This window comes from Phalacrocorax aristotelis, unplaced genomic scaffold (genome assembly GCF_949628215.1).
Source record: "Phalacrocorax aristotelis unplaced genomic scaffold, bGulAri2.1 scaffold_213, whole genome shotgun sequence".
In the NCBI taxonomy this organism is placed as follows: Eukaryota; Metazoa; Chordata; class Aves; order Suliformes; family Phalacrocoracidae; genus Phalacrocorax; species Phalacrocorax aristotelis.
The window spans coordinates 1,845-21,546 of record NW_027441387.1 but is presented as its reverse complement, the minus strand read 5'-3'; the positions used below and the strand labels follow the sequence as shown (position 1 = coordinate 21,546).

At 64.5% G+C, this 19,702-nt stretch overlaps 2 protein-coding genes across 5 annotated transcripts in view; both read left to right on the top strand.

Annotated features, from left to right (window-relative positions):
• BICRA (BRD4 interacting chromatin remodeling complex associated protein) overlaps positions 1 to 17,541 on the top strand; it is a 35,374-nt gene extending 17,833 nt beyond the window's left edge. For 2 of the 4 annotated variants that reach the window (XM_075080597.1, XM_075080598.1), the window contains 12 exons: positions 1,597 to 1,642; positions 2,042 to 2,084; positions 4,087 to 6,054; positions 9,297 to 9,917; positions 10,988 to 11,177; positions 11,356 to 11,483; positions 12,034 to 12,159; positions 13,899 to 13,957; positions 14,126 to 14,274; positions 14,693 to 14,787; positions 15,113 to 15,215; positions 15,751 to 17,541. In XM_075080597.1, coding sequence (XP_074936698.1) covers positions 1,597 to 1,642; positions 2,042 to 2,084; positions 4,087 to 6,054; positions 9,297 to 9,917; positions 10,988 to 11,177; positions 11,356 to 11,483; positions 12,034 to 12,159; positions 13,899 to 13,957; positions 14,126 to 14,274; positions 14,693 to 14,787; positions 15,113 to 15,215; positions 15,751 to 16,937 — 4,715 coding nt within the window. In that variant the 3' untranslated portion in view covers positions 16,938 to 17,541. Of the gene's footprint in view, positions 1 to 1,134; positions 1,156 to 1,596; positions 1,643 to 2,041; positions 2,085 to 4,086; positions 6,055 to 9,296; positions 9,918 to 10,987; positions 11,178 to 11,355; positions 11,484 to 12,033; positions 12,160 to 13,898; positions 13,958 to 14,125; positions 14,275 to 14,692; positions 14,788 to 15,112; positions 15,216 to 15,750 lie in introns of those variants that run through there. The other 2 variants (XM_075080599.1, XM_075080601.1) reach the window with 2 other exon arrangements.
• A 217-nt stretch (positions 17,542 to 17,758) lies between these two features.
• On the top strand, positions 17,759 to 18,973 carry LOC142051487 (uncharacterized; the record flags this gene model as incomplete). Its single annotated transcript, XM_075080595.1, has 1 exon — positions 17,759 to 18,973. A coding segment is annotated over one exon (1,149 nt), but the record flags the coding sequence as incomplete, so codon positions are not given.
• Between the last annotated feature and the right edge of the window lie 729 nt (positions 18,974 to 19,702).

Genomic DNA, 19,702 nt, shown 5'->3' with positions numbered 1-19,702 from the left:
GAGCGCGGGGGCCGCCGGCTGCATCGCTCCTTTCTTAGGCGGGACGCGGCAAAACCATTCTGTTTTGGGTGAAAACCCCCAAAGATGTCGTTTGGTGGTTTAAAAAGGGGTAAAACCGCGCCATCTCGGGCCGCTGGCCGATCACCCGCGTGGCACCGCCGGCCGTTGGTCCCACCCCAGCGCCGGGGTGGACGCGGCGCATCCGGCAGCCGAACAACTCCTGTGGCAAATCTCGTATTTCGCGACTCTTTTTGCCTTGACTTTGAGCGCGTTTCGTCGGCCGATGTCATCGCGTTGACCCGCCCTGCGGCGATGACGCTGTTTGTGACGTCACGCTTCTTCCTCCCCTGGCGGATGGCCGTCGCCTCCCCTGGAGCGCCCTTTGCCCAGCGGCTATGGCTAAAAGGCAGCGGGTTTAATGCGTATATTTAAGGAATATCATCTATTTATAGGTGAGAATTCAGAGCTCTGGGGTTTCCGTCTGCCTCTGAACACAGCGCTTTCCTCAGCACCAAGGGCGGTTTGCATCCCGAGCCCGGCGGGGGCTGCGCCCGCCACGTGGGGAAGGATTTCAGCTGGGACGTGGAGAAAATCCACGTTCCTGGCGTCGCTCCGTTATTCCTCGACGCTCACCGGGGCGCCCGCAATAGCGGAGGGGTTGAAACCCGCCCTCTCGTTCGGTTCTGTACGCGGGCGTGTGCTCCAGGGCGCGGTCGTGGCCGGCGGATTGAGGTGATTTATTCGCTGGTCCCGAAGATAACGACGGCCGCTGTGGGAGTCGGGCGGTTCAAAACTGGGAGCTTCAGCCCGTAAAGGAGGGGTTATTCTGCCGTGAGGATCCCCGGTTTTCATCTCTATAATCTCCTGAGGCGGCTGACTTCGGTGTCCCCCCACTTCTCCCCTCCTCGAGCTGAGCCTCACTAGGGAGTTTCATAGCGCTGCGCCTCCAAACCCTGCCCAGACCCAAGCTGTGGGGCAGGTTGGGGGAAAAGAGGGGGGCAACAACCAAAAAAAAACAACCCCAAAAAAACCCCAACCCCCCCACCGTTTTCCAGAGCTGGTCATGAAGGGGAGGTGGCCCTGTGCCAGGCTATCGGCGGAGAAACCCCAGTTCCACCTTCGCGAGCGAGACGCCGCCCGGTACCTTTTGCCACAGTGAGAATTTGGGGATAAAAACACGCGAATGCGCGATTATGTTTTTTAAAACAGGAGTTGGTGCCGGGCTCTGGCGCGCGCCGCCTCCCGGCGTTGAGGGTCCGGCGCTGTCCTACACCGGCCGCGGTCCCCGGTTCCCCTCGGCGGGGTGAAAACCTTCCGATTTGGGGTTCCCAGTCGGGAAAACAGCCGGTGAAATCCATCCGGCGGAGGGACGAGCCACCGCCGCGGAGGGCTGAGCGCGGCCCTCGGCAGCCGGCTCCGGCACGCGGCCGGCCGGGGCGTCCCCCGCCATCGCGTGGAGCCGGGGGCATCCTCACCGGGAGGAAGGGCAGAGCGCGGCGCTGGGGGCGGGGGGGAGCAGGGGGCAGCCCCCCGCCCCGCGGCCCCCCGCCCCGCGGCCCCCCTGACGGTAACGTGGTCTCTCTCCGCTCTTTGCAGTTGACATGGATGATGAAGACGGCCGGTGCCTGCTAGATGTAATTTGGTAAGTGGCCGCGGCGCTTCTCTGGCCCTCCTGCGGCTTCGGGGAGGGCGCGGGGGGCGGGAAGGGGGTCGCTGGGGGCCCTCCCAGAGCCAGAAACCCACCGAGGAGCGCTCCACGGGGTCTGCGAGCTTCCCCAACGTATTGACCCCACTCCGGCTTTATGCTTTGGTTTCCTCCTGGGAGGCTGGGAGGGCTCGGGGCTCCTCCAGCGCCGCGCTGCAGGCGGCTTCGCGGCGCTCCTTGGAGCGCTCGGAGGTGGGGGAAGGCGTTAACTAGAAACACGCGTTTCGCTCCCGACTCCGCGCGGGTCACGTGCCGCGTCCGAAACACGCGTTTCGCTCCCGACTCCGCGCGGGTCACGTGCCGCGTCCCTAAACGCTTCCGTCTGTTGTTTTGCAGCGACCCTCAGGCCTTGAACGACTTCTTACATGGATCCGAAAAGGTGAGCCACGACTCGTTTCTACTCGCCAAAACCTTCCACGCAAACCACCTCTATTTTTTTACCCTTTTTAACAAAAAAACGAGGTTTTTTTTCCTAAAGAAACCAGCACCCAGGTTGAGGACTGCCGCATCGGTCTCAGGGCTCTTCAGCCCCCCCGGCCGGGGCTCCGGGGCCCCCCCGCAGTGGCAGCTCCCGCCGGGGTTTTGGGGCGCTTTGAGGCGAGGCGGGGAGCTCCCCTCAGCTCCGCACGCCGCCGTTTTGCCCGTTTTGTATTTTTCACCTTTTTTTTTTTTTTTTCACCTTTTTTCCCCCCCATACTATATCTAAAGAAAATAAATAAAATCTTTTTAATTACAGATTGACAGTGATGATCTCCTGGACAACACAGGAGATGCAGCCAGTGCCTTTTTGAAGGTGCTGGGGTATGTATTTTTTTAATTTATACTTGGGGAACATCAGCTTAGAAACCTTGCCTTTTTTTTATCCCCCCCATTTTTTTCCCCTTTTTTTTCCCCCACCTTTCCCCCCCCCATTTTTTCACCTTTTTTTTCACCCCCACCTTTTTTTTCACCCCCACCTTTTTTTTCACCCCCACCTTTTTTTTCACCCCCACCTTTTTTTCACCCCCACCTTTCCCCCCCCTTTTTTGACCCCCCTTCCCCCCCCTTTTTGCTTCCCCCACTTCCTCCCCCTTCCCCCCACTTTGCTTCCCATTTTTCTTTTTTCCCCATTTCCCCCTCCCCCCCCCCCCATTTTTTTTCCCCCTTTGTTATTTTTTCATGGTTTCGCAGGCTCGTTTCCCACCTGTTCCCCAGTTCCGGCGACGGAGGCAGGACGCGGGGCAGTTCCCCGCGGTTGTGCAGAGCTCCCTCGGGGAGGCTCCCCGTAGGTCGGGGGAGGAACGGGCGCGTCCGGGTGCAAAGGCCGGGCCTGCTCCGGCCCGGGAGAGGCTGCGAGGCTGGAGAGCAGGCGGAGGAGCGGCGGGCGCAAGCGGGCCTCGCGCCCCAGGGCAGCATAGACGAGGCGGGAGATCGCTTCAAAAAGCTGCTGAGAAGCGAAATCCCCCCCTTAAGCCCCCGAGGCCGCGGTGGGACACGCGGAAGCGGGGTCTAAAAACCCTCTTATTCTCCCCGTTCCCCCCAAGAGCGTGGGTCGCTCTGCGCGGACAGCCCTCGAGCAGGAAGGGCTCTGTGGGGTTTTTTTTATTTTCCTTTTTTTTTTTTTCTCTATTTCCAGTTCCGTTGTCATAAAAGTCTTAATTTGGGGGGTTTATGATCCTTTTTTCCCCTCCATCGCGCTTTATTTTTTCACAAAGACTTTGGGTAATGCTGCCGCTGACTTTATAACCCACAAACTTACCTAGCGGTGACGTTTACTTCCGCTTCCATTATTATGGTTATTATCGCTTTTATTAATTTTTTTAATTCATTTTAATTTTTTATTATTATGCTTTCCTTTTCTATCTTCCCGGTAGCTTTACAAAGCCTGACGGCACAGAGCTGGCAGGGCCCGAGGTCAGGCCGCGCGGCGCTTTCCTCCCCTCGCCCCCGTTCGCCCTCTCTGTAGGAGGGCCGCGCGCCCGGCTTCTCTCGGCCGCTGCTTGAGCGGCCCTTGCGAGAGAAGGGCTGGCTTTTCGCCGCGTTTTCCGCTTCCAACCCCATCGAGAGCGGAGTTTGTAAGAGTAAGAAAGGCGGGGGAACGTGTTCCGAGCTCAGCTGTTTGGCACGGCGATGGCGCGAAGCCTCTAAGCCGCCCACGGGATGCCGTCAAGGAGCTCTGCCGGCCGCCCCGTGCCTCGCTCGAGGCGAGTCATGCCGTTCCGCGGCCGCCTCACCCGCCGCCGCGCGTCAAGGGGGGCTCTCGCAGGGGCGCCGAGGTGCCGCCGCCGTTCGCCCGCTCCTCCCCGAGGCGGCTCGCGAGAGCCGCTGAGCCGTTGCCCTGAAGCCCCCTGCCCCGCGCTCGAGCTCAGTGCCTTCTCCTTTCTTCTCCCGCCGCCTCCCAGCTGCACGTACAAGAGTCCTCCGGCAACCACCTGAGCACCGAGCAGAGTCAGCCCGCCACCAGCGTGGACCTCGACTTCCTAGAAGATGACATCCTGGGGTCGCCGTCCAGCGGCGGGGCGAACCTGCAGAACTCGGACCAGCCCTGCGACATCCTCCAGCAGAGCCTGCAGGAGGCCAACATCACCGAGCAGACGCTGGAGGCGGAGGCCGAGCTGGACCTGGGCTCCTTCCAGCTCCCCACCCTGCAGCCGGTGGTGCAGACGGCCTCCGACGGCACCCCGCAGATCTTCTCCGGCGGGGCCGACCTGATCGGGCTGCAGCAACCCGCCGTCCTGACGCACCAAGCCCTGGTGCAGCAGTCGGTAGGGGCGGATGTCGTCAACAAAGCCATCAGCGTCCAGCCTTTCCTCCAGCAGGTCGGCCTGGGCAACGTCACCATCCAGCCCATCTCCAACCTCCAGGGCTTGCCCAACGGCAGCCCCAGCGGCACGCTGGGGATCGGGCCCATTCAGGTGGTCGGGCAGCAGGTGATGGCCATCAACCAGCCGGCGCAGCAGATCATCGCCAAGCAGGTTCAGCCCTCCCAGGTGGCCACCATGCCCGTCGGCAGCTACATCGCCCAGCCGGCGCCCGAGCAGCAGCAGGTCACCCTCGCCTCGACGGGGGTCTCTCCGCAGAGCGCCGGCCTCGTCATCCAGAAGAACCTGCCGACGGTGGCCACCACGACGCTGAACGGGAACTCCATGTTCGGGAGCGTGTCCGGGACGCAGGGCTCCCAGCCGCTCACCGTCACCTCGAACTTGAGCAGCCCCTTGGTGCAGGCCCAAAACGTCATCATCCACAGGACGCCCACCCCGATCCAGCCCAAACCCGCGGGGGTCCTCCAGCAGAAGCTCTACCAGATCACCCCCAAGCCCTTCGCCTCCAACAACACCACCCTGACCATCCAGAACGAAGCCGCCCTGCAGCAGCAGAAGGCCCAGCAGAACCTGACCTTCATGGCCAGCAAACCGGGGCAGAACGTGGTGCTGTCGGGCTTCCCCCAGGGGCTTCCAGCCAACGTCTTCAAGCAGCCGCCGCCGCAGCAGCAAGCCCTCAGCAAGCCCATGAGCGTCCACTTGCTGAACCAGGGCAGCAGCATCGTCATCCCCGCCCAGCACGTCCCGCAGGCCATGCTGCAGGGCCAGAACCAGTTCCTCCTCCCCGGGCAGCTGGCGGGCGCCTCCGCCGTGCAGATACCCCAGCAGCTCTCGGCCCTGCAGGCCAACATGGGGGGCCAGATCCTGACCACCTCCCACCCCGGCGGGCAAGCCCACATCATAACGAGCCAAGGGCCGGGCGGACAGCTCATAACCAACCAAGCCTTGCCGGCGCAGATCCTGACCAACCAGAATATCGCCGGCCAGCTGAACCTGGGCCAGGTGCTCACCTCGCAGAACGCCCACGGCACCGCTCACATCCTCTCGGCTCCCATCCAGCTCCAGCCCGGCCAGGTGGGTCAGCCAGCTCTCTTCCAGATGCCCGTTTCGCTGGCGGGCAGCTTGACCACGCAGAGCCAACCCTCGGTGGCCGCTTCGCTGGGCCAGACGGGGCAGACGGTGATCCAGGGGGTGACGCTGCCCAACCAGGTGGCCATGCTCAACGCCGCCGAGAACCTCGGCCAGGCGGTGAGCATCCAAGCCTCCGCCACCACCGCCAGCCAAAGCCCCGGCCTCGTCCAGCCGCAGCCCTCCTCGGGCGCCGGCCTGCTCCCTGGCGCCGACCAGTCCTCCATCCTCACCGTCCAAACCGCCTCCCAGCCGCCCGCTCCGCTCCAGCTCAACGTGCCGCCTCCGCCGCCCGCCCAGCAGCCCGGGACTTCCCAGCCCAGCCCCGGCTTGGCCTCCAGCCCGGAGAAGATCATCCTGGGCCAGGCGGCCGCCGGCGCCGTCATCAACCAGGACTCCATGCAGATGTTCCTGCAGCAGGCAAGTAGAGCCCCGCGGCGTTCGCAGCCCGTCGGTCGTGGGGGCCCCAGAGAGCCCCGCTTTCGGGCTCGCTTTCCGCGCCCCGCGTGCTAGAAGCGCTCCGGCTCCTCATCTCAGTCCTTTGCGTGTTGCCTTCCCGCCGTTCGGGCAGTCCCCTTCCTCGGAAGGTGTCAGAAGTTACCGGGAGCGGGGTTCGGGGCCGCTCCGCATGTGGCCGAGGGCCTTCGGAAGGAGGAGCTGGTCCCAAAAGCCACCGAAGCCACCGCCGCGGTGCTGAGGGCTCGGCGGGGGCCCAGCGTCCGCCTCGTCCCCACGCTCCGTCGAGCTCAGCCCGCCGCCGTCGCTCCCGCTTTTGCCCACTCGGGGTTTTCTACCTTCGTTAGCTCGAGTCAGACCTTTAATTGGGCGGCTCTAGAAGCGACGCCGGCAGCCGGGAGGGGCAGCGTCTCGTCGCAAGGGTCCCCGCCGTGGCCGCGTTGGGTGCCACCCGCGTACCGGCGCGGGGAGGCCGAGGCCGGTCCGGCGCAGGCACCTCAGCCGCTCTCACCTACCTTGGCGAAGGGTCCGGGCACGTTTTAGAGGCCGGATTTGAACCCTCGTGGGTTTTCTTTATCTTTAAAGTCGTGTTTGTAAAGGCGGGTGGTGGTCGGTGCCCTGCCAGAGTCCCAGGGTAATCAGAGAAGGTCCCAGGGTTATCGGGAAAAGTCCCTGAATTATCAGAGGAAGAAATTGGGGGAGAGTGAGCGCACCCTCTGTTATTTTTTTATCATTATTATTATTATTATTTCAGTAGCGGGAAGCTTTGAAACTCTCATTTGAGCTCTCTTTGGCGTAGCTCGTAGCACAGACGCAACTTTCCAGGTACTTAGGCTTGATGGTGACAGTCACCTCCCGCTGTTGCAGCATAATTAAACCCAGGCGTCTGCCTGCGAGGGAGGGGTTGCACTTCGAGCTGTCCCCGGAGGGGCGTTTAACAAACTCTCAACCCACCCCGAGATTCGGAAGTAGAGAAAACCCTTCCCGCCGTGGGGAGAAGCCGACGGACGTGCCCGGCGCGCCCCGGCTCCGCCGGCGTTTATCTCTCTCTGCCGTTTCACGCGGGTCGAGGCAGCAGGTGGAGCTTTAACGCTCCGTCGCTGCGGGGTCCCTCCTGCGCCTCACGGCAGGGTTTTTTGCCGGGACGTACCTCAGTCTACGTCGGTGCTAAATATTGCTGCAGTTGCGTTGCCGGAGGCGGCGGGTCGCGGTGCCTTCCCCTGCAAAGTCGCTCTCCCACCTCCAGAGAGAGCTGTTTCCCTCGCCGGCCGCACCGACCCCGGCCGCCAGCCCTGGAAGATGCGGTGCCCGCGTCCGGGGCGAGAGCGGCCACCGCTTTCCCCTTCGGCGGCCACCCCGCGGTGTTGCCGATGAAGTAGGCGTAGCGGATGGATGCGGCGAGAGGCAGGCGAAGGAGGAGGGACCCCGAAATGCCGTCGCCGCCGAACGCGTTGGACAGACGCCAGCGGCAGGAGAGGGCACCGAAACCTCTCGGCGGCACCACCGTGCCCGCCAGCATCCCAGCCTCGGTGATAGCGGCAGCGCCGGTGCGGCTCCACGGCTGGCCCAGTGCCAGAGCCCGGCCACGGCGGAGCCAGGGGGACCCTAATCCTGGCGTCCAGCTCCCGGCCGGCCCCCCGGTGCCCTCGCCCCTCCTCCTTCAGCCCCTTCCCGCTTCTCCATCCCCGAGCGTCCGGCCCCGGTCGAGCTGCCCGTGGCAGCTTGCGGTGACGCCGAGTCCTGCCGCGGAGGGGTTCCCCGAACCTCCCAGGGCTTGTGAAGATGGGTTCGCGTAGCGCCGGCCATCTCCCAGCGTTTATTTTTGCCTTGTTGGTGTTGAAAGCCTCCGAGGTCTTCCCTAGGTCCGGCTTTCCTAAGCCGGACCAGGACGGAGCCAAGGCTGCGGTTTCGCTGCCGAAGCAAAGCGGCGGGAAGGAGAGGAGAGAAGGGCTCCGCGCACGGCACGGTGCTCCCTCCTGCTCCCTCCTGCTCCCGCCAGCTTGGCCCCCAGAATTAGGTGGAATCAGGTACTTTACGGCTCGGTGGAGGCGAGCTGCTGCCGGGACGGCCCTTCGCAGGGCCGGGGGCTGGTTTCAGCCCCTGCACCCGAAAACCGCAACTCGCAGCCCCGGGTGCGGGGGACGGGCGAGCCGCGGCCGAAATCGGGGGAGGGAGGGCTGCGGGAGTCGTCCCTCCTCCTCCTCCTCCTCCAGCCACCCCCGCCGTCCGTCCTGCCCTCCGTCCGTCCCCCCTCCGAGCTCCGGCTGCTCCTGCTCGCTTGCCTGCAGGTCCTCACTAACCCTGAAAGCTGCTGCCGCCCTGCGTTGCTTTTTCTTCTCCTCTCCCTTCATGCTCGCTGTCTGGGGCCGTTTTGTCCCTGCCGGAGGCTTTATTACCTTTTTTCCCCCCAATTCTTTATCTTCCCATAGCAATCGGTAGTTACGAAGCACAGAATTAAGGAGAAGGGGGTATTTTGAGGTGCGGGGAGAGCGCAGCCCCCGCAGCGAGTCTCTCCCCAGAAATCTCAGCAGCGGGGTGCCAGATAGGGCGTCCTCGGTCACCCCCGGCCGGCGGGAGCCGGCAGCCACGAGCCCCCTTCCCCAGGGGAGCGGCAGCCTCGGATTTGCAGGAAGAAAGGAGGGCAGGGATGTGTCCCAGCGTCGCCCCGGCTAGTCCTGCGGGCAGCTGTGAGGGGGTTTTTTGGGGAAGAAAAGTAGAAAACGCATCTTCCCTGGTCTCACAGGGAGGCTGGATGGGCCGGGCACCCCGACGCGGGGGTCCCTGCCTCAGCTGGCGGGGCCGCGGCGTGGAGCTGTGTTCGGGAGCCCGAGCGAAGCCGGGGTGGACGCCCTCCGGCAGTTTTACCTTATCCCGCCCCTAAAAATGCTTCTAAAAGCGCCAGTGGGGGCAGGGTCGGGGCCGTGTGCCTGGGCCGTGTCCCCAGGAGGGACGGGGGCTGCCCCAGCAGCGTTCCCCGGGCGGGGGCTTAGGGAGACCGGCCGAGAGCAGGGGCTCGTTGTCCGGGGGCTGCAGGAGGCAGAGACGCTCCGCGAGCCGCTGGCGAAGCCGCTTTCAGAGCGGCCTGCGCTTGCCCGCAGCGTTCGCCCGTCGACTCCGACGGAGCCGAGGAGCCCGTCGGCTTCTTCGAGGGCAAAATTCCTTCCTGAGCTTCGACTAACTTCTTCCTCTTTCCTTCTCTGTTTCAGTTACCTGCAGGGCAGCAGAAGCTCCCTGGAGCCTCCCCGTCCCCTTCGCTACCTCATCCTCCCCTGGGGGAGAGCCCGCAGCTCCCGGCCGCCCACCTCTCCCAAATGCAGTCCCCCCACCCCTCCCGGCCCCCCTCCCAGCCCCAGCCCCTCTCCCGGCCCCCCTCGCGGCCCCACTCGCGCCCCCCTTCCCAGCCGCAGACGCTCTCCCGGCCCCCCTCGGAGCCGCTCTCCCGCTCCTGCACCCCGCAGGCGCCCGTGCCCGGCCTGTACGTCATCCAGAACCAGCTGGCCTCCTCCCCCTTGGGCGGGGGGCAGCACCCCCTGCGCCCACCCTCCCAGCCCCAGCCGCCCTTCCAGCCGGCGCAGGCGGAAGCCGCCCCGGCGCAGCTCCAGGTCCAGCTCCCGGCGCCGGCGGAGGTCCAGCACGCCCACTCCCCCCACTTCCAGCTGCAGTTTCCATCGCAGGGTCAGATCAAACCTCCCACTCCCACCCACGCTCTCCACCTAACCGCGGAGCAGCAGAGGAGCTTTCCGATGGTCCCGAGCCAATTCCAAACCCTCCCGGCCATCCCCAGCCCCGCTCCTCAGCAGAAGCAAATACTGGACAGGTTCCAGCAGGTAAATAAGTGCCGTCGAGGGTCTCACGCCGGGCGTAGCTCAGGAGGGAGGTAGCGTGGCGAAGCGCGGCCGCGGGCCTCCCACCGTCGGGGAGCCAAGGGATTAAAGGCAAAATCGGAAGCAAATTTAAACACCCCCCCCTCAGACACCCCCCGATTCCTCCCAGGCAGGTCCTGGCGGCTTCTGCCGTGGAGCCGAACCGGGCGCCGCTTCCCCGTGGTGCTTCACGGGGGCGGTTTTTGGGGGGGGTCCGAGCGGGTTTGCGCCGCGGGTCACGTCCGGCTGCACCGCGGGGACGCGCGCGCGTCCCTTAACGGATGGCGCTGGTGGGGGAGGGCGTCTTCCGCGGACGCCGTTGGCGCAGCGCGTCGGAAACGGCCGGAGAAGGCCTCGGCGACGGCGGGGGATGAAAGCGCGCCCCCGTTCTCCCGCGGCGAGCGTCCCCCGCGACCCGTCGCCCTTTGCGATTTGGGGAGGGGGCCAGAGGGGTTGCGGGTGTTCGGGCCGGCTCTGGCGGGGTGCGGAGGCGTTCGCAGGGGGGTGCTCGGGGACCGGGGCCAGCCCTCGGCAACGGTGCTTCGCCGAGGGGCGGGAGGGGGGCGGGCAGGGGCTTCCACCCCGAAAAAACCAGGCTTCTGAAAACCTGCAGTTATTTACTTTATTATCACCGAGGAGGTGGGAAAGGGGGTGAAAAGGGCAACGCTTGAGCTTGCGTTGATTGAACTTAGAGCAAACTCTCCTCGTAAGGACGCGCTTTGCCGTTTTCGAGCGCGCGGGGCCCGGTTTAGACCCCGGGCGAGCTCGGCAGGCGCCTCTTTTTTCCGCTTCTCTCGCGTCCGTCTCCCGGTGCTGAGCGAGGGGGGACAGCGGGGGCCGCACGCGACGGCTCCCTTCCCTCCTCACGCGTTCGTGCTGAGCCGACGGTACTCGGGGGAGGGGGGACGGGATAAAAAACAACAGGTTTAGGTCACATTTTCAACTTCTGGGGTTTGGGGGTTTGTTTTTTTGGTTTTTTTTTGGTTTTTTTTTTTTTTTTTTTTTTTGTTTTGTTTTCTTTCCCTCCCGTGCAGGTGCCCCAAGGGATCATCCTGCAAACGAAGCAGCCGCCTCCCACCAGCCAGGCTTCCCCTGCGCTCAGCCAGTTCAACAGCCCGTCCTCCTCCGTCCTGGTGAGCGGCCAGGGGCAGGCGGCGACGGCGACGACCGCGGCGGCCCCCGCGCACGGCCACGCGCCCGCCGCCCTCCCGCCTTCCACCGCAGGTTCGTCCCGCTGGCTCTGGGGCGGGGGGGGGGAAACCACGGGAGGGCATCGGTTTATTTTGATAAACCCTGGGCCTTCGGGGTGAAACGTGCCGGGGGGAATCCAGGACAACGTGATTTGTTACCCGGGCTTGAACTTAAACGTGAAACCCTCCCCGCCTCGTCTCCCTTTTGCTAGGCATTACCACCCCGGTTCCCGCGGAGAGTAAAACCTTCTCCGGTGTTTCCGCGCCGGTTTCCGCCGGGAAGGCGGCCGCAGCCCCGGGGAAGTCGGGGACGCCTCTCGCCATCCAGCAGCCGGTTCAGGTGAGGACGCGGGGGGTGTTTTTTCACTGTTTTCCATTCTATTCCAAAGTTTTCCGCCTCGAGAGCAGCGAGATCCCTCGGCATTTCCCTCCGTTGTGTTGAGAAGGAAGAATTTGTTTCTAGAAACCCCTTTTTCCCCTTGGTTTTAAAGTGCTGTGAACCTCTAAAGATGGCACAAAATTACCCGTTCCCACCAATATTAGTCCCAGGTTGGAAGGGACCTCGGGGGTCATAGTCCCCCCTGTAATGAAACCCCCGGGGACGGGGGCTGCTTTCTTCCTCCTCCTCAAGAGAACCGCTTACTCAGCGACGATTTAACGGGATGTCGCGACCCTCAGCGTCGATTTCTGGAAGTACAGATGAGAATAACTCCTATTTTTATGCAAAACTGCTTCTCACGCTCGGGCATTTGCACCTGGGCAGCGAAGAGGCCGCCCGCGAGCTGGTCGCCTCGGCGGGCGGTTTCTCACCGCGTCCTTTCGGCAGTCGCTGCGTGCCGAAAGGGCTCCGGGATTCTAACGGCAGCGATTTCCTCTCGCCCCTTGCGCAGGCAAAGCCCGGCGTGATCAGTTCCGTCTCGGGCCTGAGCCTCGGGAAGGGTCCCTTGCAGATCCAGGTCGTGGGGAAAGGATTGTCGCAGCTCGTGCCCTCGGTCCCCGTGCAAGGCCAGCAGCTGGTGAGCTCGGGGCTCCGCGCCCCACCCCCCGCGGGTGCCCAAATACATAAGTCACGCCGAATTTATGTATTTGCACGTACCTGGCGTGTTCATACATGCGCATATTTGGTACATACGTGCCGCTGGCATGTTCATATATGGGCACATTCGGTACGTACATACCTGGCATGTTCATATATGGGCATATTTGGTACATACGTGCCGCTGGCGTGTTCATACGTGGGCACATTCGGTACGTACGTACCTGGCGCGTTCATATATGGGCACATTTGGTACATATGTGCCGCTGGTGTGTTCATACGTGGGCACATTTGGTACGTACGTACCTGGCGTGTTCATATATGGGCATATTTGGTACATACGTGCCACTGGCGTGTTCATACGTGGGCACATTTGGTACGTACGTACCTGGCGTGTTCATATATGGGCATATTTGGTACATACGTGCCACTGGCGTGTTCATACGTGGGCACATTTGGTACGTACGTACCTGGCGTGTTCATATATGGGCATATTTGGTACATACGTGCTGCTGGCATGTTCATACGTGGGCACATTTGGTACGTACGTACCTGGCATGTTCATATATGGGCATATTTGGTACATACGTGCCACTGGCGTGTTCATACGTGGGCACATTTGGTACGTACGTACCTGGCGTGTTCATATATGGGCATATTTGGTACATACGTGCTGCTGGCATGTTCATACGTGGGCACATTTGGTACGTACGTACCTGGCATGTTCATATATGGGCATATTTGGTACATACGTGCCACTGGCGTGTTCATACGTGGGCACATTTGGTACGTACGTACCTGGCGTGTTCATATATGGGCATATTTGGTACATACGTGCCACTGGCGTGTTCATATATGGGCACATTTGGTACGTACGTACCTGGCGTGTTCATATATGGGCACATTTGGTACATACGTGCCGCTGGTGTGTCCATATATGGGCACATTTGGTACATACGTGCTCCTGGCATGTCCATATATGGGCACATTTGGTACATACGTGCTCCTGGCGTGTTCATACGTGGGCACATTTGGTACGTACGTACCTGGCGTGTTCATATATGGGCATATTTGGTACATACGTGCCGCTGGTGTGTCCATATATGGGCATATTTGGTACATACGTGCCACTGGCGTGTTCATACGTGGGCACATTTGGTACGTACGTACCTGGCGTGTTCATATATGGGCAGATTTGGTACACACGTGCCGCTGGCGTGTTCATATATGGGCACATTTGGTACGTACGTACCTGGCGTGTTCATATATGGGCATATTTGGTACATACGTGCCACTGGCGCGTTCATACATGGGCACATTCGGTACGTACGTGCCTGGCCCGTTCATGCATGGGCACGTTTGGTACATACGTGCCGATCTATAGGTTATATGTCACTCAAAGCCCACCAAAGCACCGGGAGCTGTTGGGGAAAGCGAGCGGGAGCCTCCCCCCGTACCTGAATCCCGCGGGAATCGGCGCTTCGCTCCCTTCCCCCCCTCCCCTCACCCTGCGGTGCCTTTTCCTTCCCGGAGCCGTTGCACCCGCGGTTCCGCTCCCGTCCCCTCGCCCGCGTCCGTCCTCCCCTCGCCCGCGTCTGTCCTCCCCTCGCCCGCGTCCGTCCTCCCCTCGCCCGCGTCTGTCCTCCCCTCGCCCGCGTCCGTCCTCCCCTTGCCCGCGTCCGTCCGTCCCCTCGCCCACGTCCGTCCTTCTCTCGCCAGTACGACGGCAAGCTCGCTCTGAAGAAAGCCCCGACACTACAGCCCAGCAAGGAAGCCTGGTGAGCGCATTGGGGGGGCGGGGGGGGGTGGTCGCTGAGCTAAAACCCCCCGAGCTCCTCTCGCCGCTGCGGCTCTGCTCGTTGCCGCGGCCGGGGCGTTTTGCCCGTCAAAGCCGCCCCCTCCCAGCGATGTTTCCCTCCCCCCCTTGCTCTTCTCCTTCCGCCCAGTTTCCTGGAGCAGCTGCACAAACACCAGGGCGCGGTGCTGCATCCCGACTACAAGACGTCGTTCCGCTCCTTCGACGACGCCTTGCAGCGGCTCCTGCCCTACCACGTCTACCAGGGGATGCTGCCCTCTGCCCAGGACTACAGGAAGGGTGAGTCCTCCGCGGGCCGCGACGGCCGGGCAGCGGCTGGAGCTTTTAAAAAAGAAAAAGAAAGCGGGGTTTTCATACTAAAAAAAGTTTGGAAGCGACCTACGCCCTCGCTCTAGAAAAAACACAGACCCCCAAGAGAACGTAGCTGCAGTTCTCCAGGGTTTCTGACCTGGAGTAGCTCAAAGCCGCGTCAAAGCTTTGGCACAGCCTCCCTATATTCTGAGAAATGGTTAAAAACGGAGCTTAGCGGCTTCTTAACAATCCCAGCGATCAAAAACGAGGCTGGCCCCCCCCTTTTCGGGGCCTCCCCCAGGTGAGCCCGCTGAAAAAGTTCATAACAAAGAGCTGCTGACCCCGTCTCCGCCTTCGCCTTGTGACACAAACCCTCTTTTCCCCCCCATCCTCCTCTTCCTCGCAGTGGACGAGGAGTTCGAAGTGGTATCCACCCAACTGCTGAAGCGCACGCAAGCGATGTTGAACAAGTACCGCCTGCTGCTCTTGGAGGAGTCTCGGGTGAGCCCCGCGTCCTGCCCCCCTCCGCCCCGAGCCACGCGGGCCGCTCGCGTCCGTCCGCGGCCTCCCGGGTTCGCTGCCTCGGCCTCGCCGCCGCGGTGGCCTCGGCCCCGGGACGGCCGCCGACCCGGCAGAGCTCTCCCCTCCCGGCCGCCGATCCGCCTCGCGGCCCCGCGTCGAGCCCTCGGCGCTCTTTGCGAACGGGGACGGGAAAGATCTGGAAGAATAAGAGGCCGCCTTGCGGGGGTGACGTGTGACGGCAGCCGCTCTTCCTCCCCGCCCCTCTCCTCTCCTCTCCCTCCTCCTTTCCGCTCCTCGTCCGCAGAGAGTCAGTCCTTCTGCCGAGATGGTGATGATCGACCGCATGTTCATCCAGGAAGAAAAGACCATGTTAGCGCTCGACAAGCAGCTGGCAAAGGAGAAACCAGGTGGGAGGCGAATTATTTCCGCTGCTTGTCCGCCTCTTGCGGCCCCGCGCTTGGGTTTCGGCGCGTCCCTCCTCCGCGGGGGCCCCGGCGCGGGGCGGAGTCGGCCCGCTCCACCGCGCTCCGCGGGCATTTGGGGGAAAACCTGTTAAAATCGAGAGCGCGCGTTACCTGCCGCCGTCGGCGCTCTTCCCCTACGGTCAGGATCTCGGTGGGCGCGGCCTCGCTCAGGGCGAAGCGCCGGCGGCCTTCGGGCTCCCGGCAAATCGCTCCTCGTCCCCGGCCGCTCCCGGAGGGTCTTTGCAAGGGGGGGTTTGCGTTAAGTTGCCGCCGCCGTTCCCGGGCACGGCGACGGGGGACGAACTCGGTAGGAAGCGGAGGGAAGAGGGGCCGAGAGGGGGGGAAAACGTTCGCAAAACGTGTGTTTCGCAATAATGTTAGTGTTATAATTTTTATTTTAATTTTAAAAAACATTTTAAAGAGAAAGGTAAGACGGGGAGCGTTCCGTGCCCGCGCTAACGCCCTGTTTCCCTTCCAGACGAGTACGTCTCATCCTCCCGCTCGCAGAGCCTCTCCTCGGCGGCCCCGGCCTCCGTGTCCAGCGCGGCGCCGGCCCCCGAGAGCCTGAAGGCCCCCCCCGCGCAGGCGGCCCCCCCGCTGCACCCCACCAAGCTGGTGATCAAGCACAGCGGGGGCTCCCCGTCGGTCACCTGGGCCAAGGCTTCCCCCTCCCTGGACGGGGACGAGGACGCCTTGCCCTCCCGGAGCAAGCCCCCCATCAAAACCTACGAGGCGCGCAGCCGCATCGGCCTCAAGCTGAAGATCAAGCAGGAGGCCGGGCTCAGCAAAGTGGTCCACAACACCGCCCTGGACCCCGTGCACCAGCCGCCCCCCGTCTGCCGAGTCATCAAAGGGCCCGACCCGCACGGCGCCGCCGCCGCCGCCGCCGGGCAGATGAACGGCACCGTCGAGCACGTCGCCTCGGCTCCCGCCGAGAAGAAACCCATCGTGACCTACTGCCGGCTCCCCCTTCGCAAGACCTACCGCGAGAACGTGGACGCTTTCGTGGCCGAGAAGCCGGCCGACGCCTGCCCCAAGGGGAGCGCCCCGAAGGGCGACAAGCTCCCCGGCGCCCTCGTCATCAAGCAGGAGGATGGCTCCAGGAGCGTGATCACCTCCCACAAGAGCCGCGACAGCCCCTCGGCGGCGGCGGCGGTGGCGGAGAAGGGCCGGCCGGAGGAGAGCTCCAAGCTCCCGTTCTTCAACAGGAGCGACGCCCGCTCCCTCGTCCTGCAGGACAGCGCGGCCCCGCCGAAGGCCGACGATGCCACCGGTGGCCTTATGAAGGAGCTTGCGGAAGTGGAGGACGAGTTTTACCGCGGGATGATAAAACCAGAGCCTCCGGACCAGGGCTCGGGCTCGGAACTGACCTGGGAGGTGCCGCTGCCGCCGGCCAAGCGTCGGAAGTCGGAGTCCTTCGAGGTGGACAACGCCAGCTTCTCCAGCGACAGCCCCCAGGACGACTCGCTCAACGAGCACCTACAGAGCGCCATCGACAGCATCCTCAACCTGCAGCAACCTCAGACCGGGGCCCCGAACGTCCGGACGCCTTCCTCCTCCTACAACTCCTCCTCCTCCCCCTTCTCCTCGCCCGTCCACCGTACGGACGCCTACCTTGCCCCTAATCACAACGGCGGCCTTGGAGCGAGGACGTTGAACAGATAACAGCGACCCCGGCGCAGCGGCAGCGGGACGCTGAGCGAGGAGGAGGAGGACGACGACGAAGCTCTTGCTGGTTGGACGCGGTCGAGCCCCGCGGCGGTGCCGCCTCCCAGAGACCCGACGGGCCGGGCCTGGGCCGGGAGGAGCAGGGGTGGGGGGCGTCCCGGGGGCGCTTCGCCCCGGTGTTTATAGAGAAAAGGGGGGGGTTCGGGGCTGTTGTAAAGCGCGAGCGGAGGCCGGGTTCACGATCCGCGCGGCCGGGGGCGGACGGCGGGGCCCGTGGGGTGTTGTCGCCTGTGTAATTTAGATTCTGTAACAAATCGCTAATATTCATATCGGATCGGTCTATTCTCTCTTCCCCCCACCTTCCCCGAGCCCCTCGCGAGCCTCAACCGGCGGGAGGCCGGCGCGGACCCCCGCAGGCGTCGCCCCGGGGGCAAAGATTTATCCTTCCTTTAAGTGATTTCAGGCGCCGCGCAGGCTTGTGGACCCTCTCGCTGCTCAGCCAAGGGGGGAAAAAAACCAGGAAACGCAAACGAAAAGAGAAGGAAACGCAAACACTAATCGCTGGGAGGAAAAGCAAACGTTTACAGTGAGTTTTACGCCTGGAGGAGGAGAAGCAGCTCCTCCGGGGCCGGCGGAGGAGGGGGAGCTGGCGGGAGGGGAGGGAAGCGTCCAGCCGGGGAGCGGGGGGTCTGCCTTGCCTTGTCCCGGCACCCCCAGGCTCTGCCTCGCCTCGTCCCTGGCACCCACGGCACCCCCTGGCACCCCCTCGCCCCGTCCCCGTCACCCCCCGCCTCTTCCTCGCCCCGTCCCCCTAACCCCCCGCCTCTTCCTCGCCTTTTCCCTGTCGCCCCCCGCCTCTTCCTCGCCCCGTCACCCTAACCCCCCGCCTCTTCCTCGCCTTTTCCCTGTCACCCCCCGCCTCTTCCTCGCCTTTTCCCTGTCACCCCCCGCCTCTTCCTCACCCCGTCCCCGTCGCCCCCCGCCTCTTCCTCGCCCCGTCCCCGTCACCCCCCGCCTCTTCCTCGCCCCGTCCCCGTCACCCCCCGCCTCTTCCTCGCCTTTTCCCTGTCACCCCCCGCCTCTTCCTCGCCTTTTCCCTGTCACCCCCCGCCTCTTCCTCGCCCCATCCCCGTCACCCCCCGCCTCTTCCTCGCCTTTTCCCTGTCACCCCCCGCCTCTTCCTCGCCCCGTCCCCGTCGCCCCCCGCCTCTTCCTCGCCCCGTCCCCGTCACCCCCCGCCTCTTCCTCGCCCCGTCCCCGTTGCCCCCCGCCCCTTCCTCGCCCCGTCCCCATCACCCCCCGCCTCTTCCTCGCCCCATCCCCGTCACCCCCCGCCTCTTCCTCGCCTTTTCCCTGTCACCCCCCGCCTCTTCCTCGCCTTTTCCCTGTCACCCCCCGCCTCTTCCTCACCCCGTCCCCGTCGCCCCCCGCCTCTTCCTCGCCCCGTCCCCGTCACCCCCCGCCTCTTCCTCGCCCCGTCCCCGTCACCCCCCGCCTCTTCCTCGCCTTTTCCCTGTCACCCCCCGCCTCTTCCTCACCCCGTCCCCGTCGCCCCCCGCCTCTTCCTCGCCCCGTCCCCGTCACCCCCCGCCTCTTCCTTGCCCCGTCCCCGTCACCCCCCGCCTCTTCCTCGCCTTTTCCCTGTCACCCCCCGCCTCTTCCTCGCCTTTTCCCTGTCACCCCCCGCCTCTTCCTCGCCCCGTCCCCGTCACCCCCCGCCTCTTCCTCGCCCCGTCCCCGTCGCCCCCCGCCTCTTCCTCGCCCCGTCCCCGTCACCCCCCGCCTCTTCCTCGCCCCGTCCCCGTTGCCCCCCGCCCCTTCCTCGCCCCGTCCCCATCACACCCCGCCTCTTCCTCGCCCCATCCCCGTCACCCCCCGCCTCTTCCTCGCCTTTTCCCTGTCACCCCCCGCCTCTTCCTCGCCCCGTCCCCGTTGCCCCCCGCCTCTTCCTCGCCCCGTCACCCTAACCCCCTGCCCCTTCCTCGCCTTTTCCCTGTCACCCCCCGCCCCTTCCTCGCCCTGTCCCCGTCACCCCCCGCCCCTTCCTCGCCCTGTCCCCGTCACCCCCCGCCCCTTCCTCGCCCCATCCCCGTCACCCCCCGCCTCTTCCTCGCCTTTTCCCTGTCACCCCCCGCCTCTTCCTCGCCCCGTCCCCGTCACCCCCCGCCTCTTCCTCGCCTTTTCCCTGTCACCCCCCGCCTCTTCCTCGCCCCGTCCCCGTCACCCCCCGCCCCTTCCTCGCCCCGTCCCCGTCGCCCCCCGCCCCTTCCTCGCCCCGTCCCCGTCACCCCCCGCCTCTTCCTCGCCTTTTCCCCGTCACCCCCCGCCCCTTCCTCGCCCCGTCCCCGTCGCCCCCCGCCCCTTCCTCGCCCCGTCCCCGTCGCCCCCCGCCTCTTCCTCGCCCCGTCCCCGTCGCCCCCGAGTCCCGCGGGCGCCCCCGGGCCGCCATCGCGCCCGTCCCCGCGGGCAGGCTTTAGGCCGCGGCCGCCTCCCTTCCCGCTCCGCCTCCGGCTCCTTTCCCGCTTCCCCCCCCCGTTTTTGCGCCATCCCGGGTTTGGTTTTTCCTCTTCCTCCCGCTCCCGGTTCCCGTTTTGTCCCTGGCGGCGGCCGGGAGGGGCCCGGGCGTCGCGCGCCGCCCTCCCGCCTCCCCGCGGGTGGATCCGGGGGTACCTACGGGGGGCGGGGGGGGGGGGGGGGGGAAGGGGCGCGCCTGTCTGCGGCCGGGGGCGACCCCCCGCGCGCCGCAGAACCCGCGAAAAGGG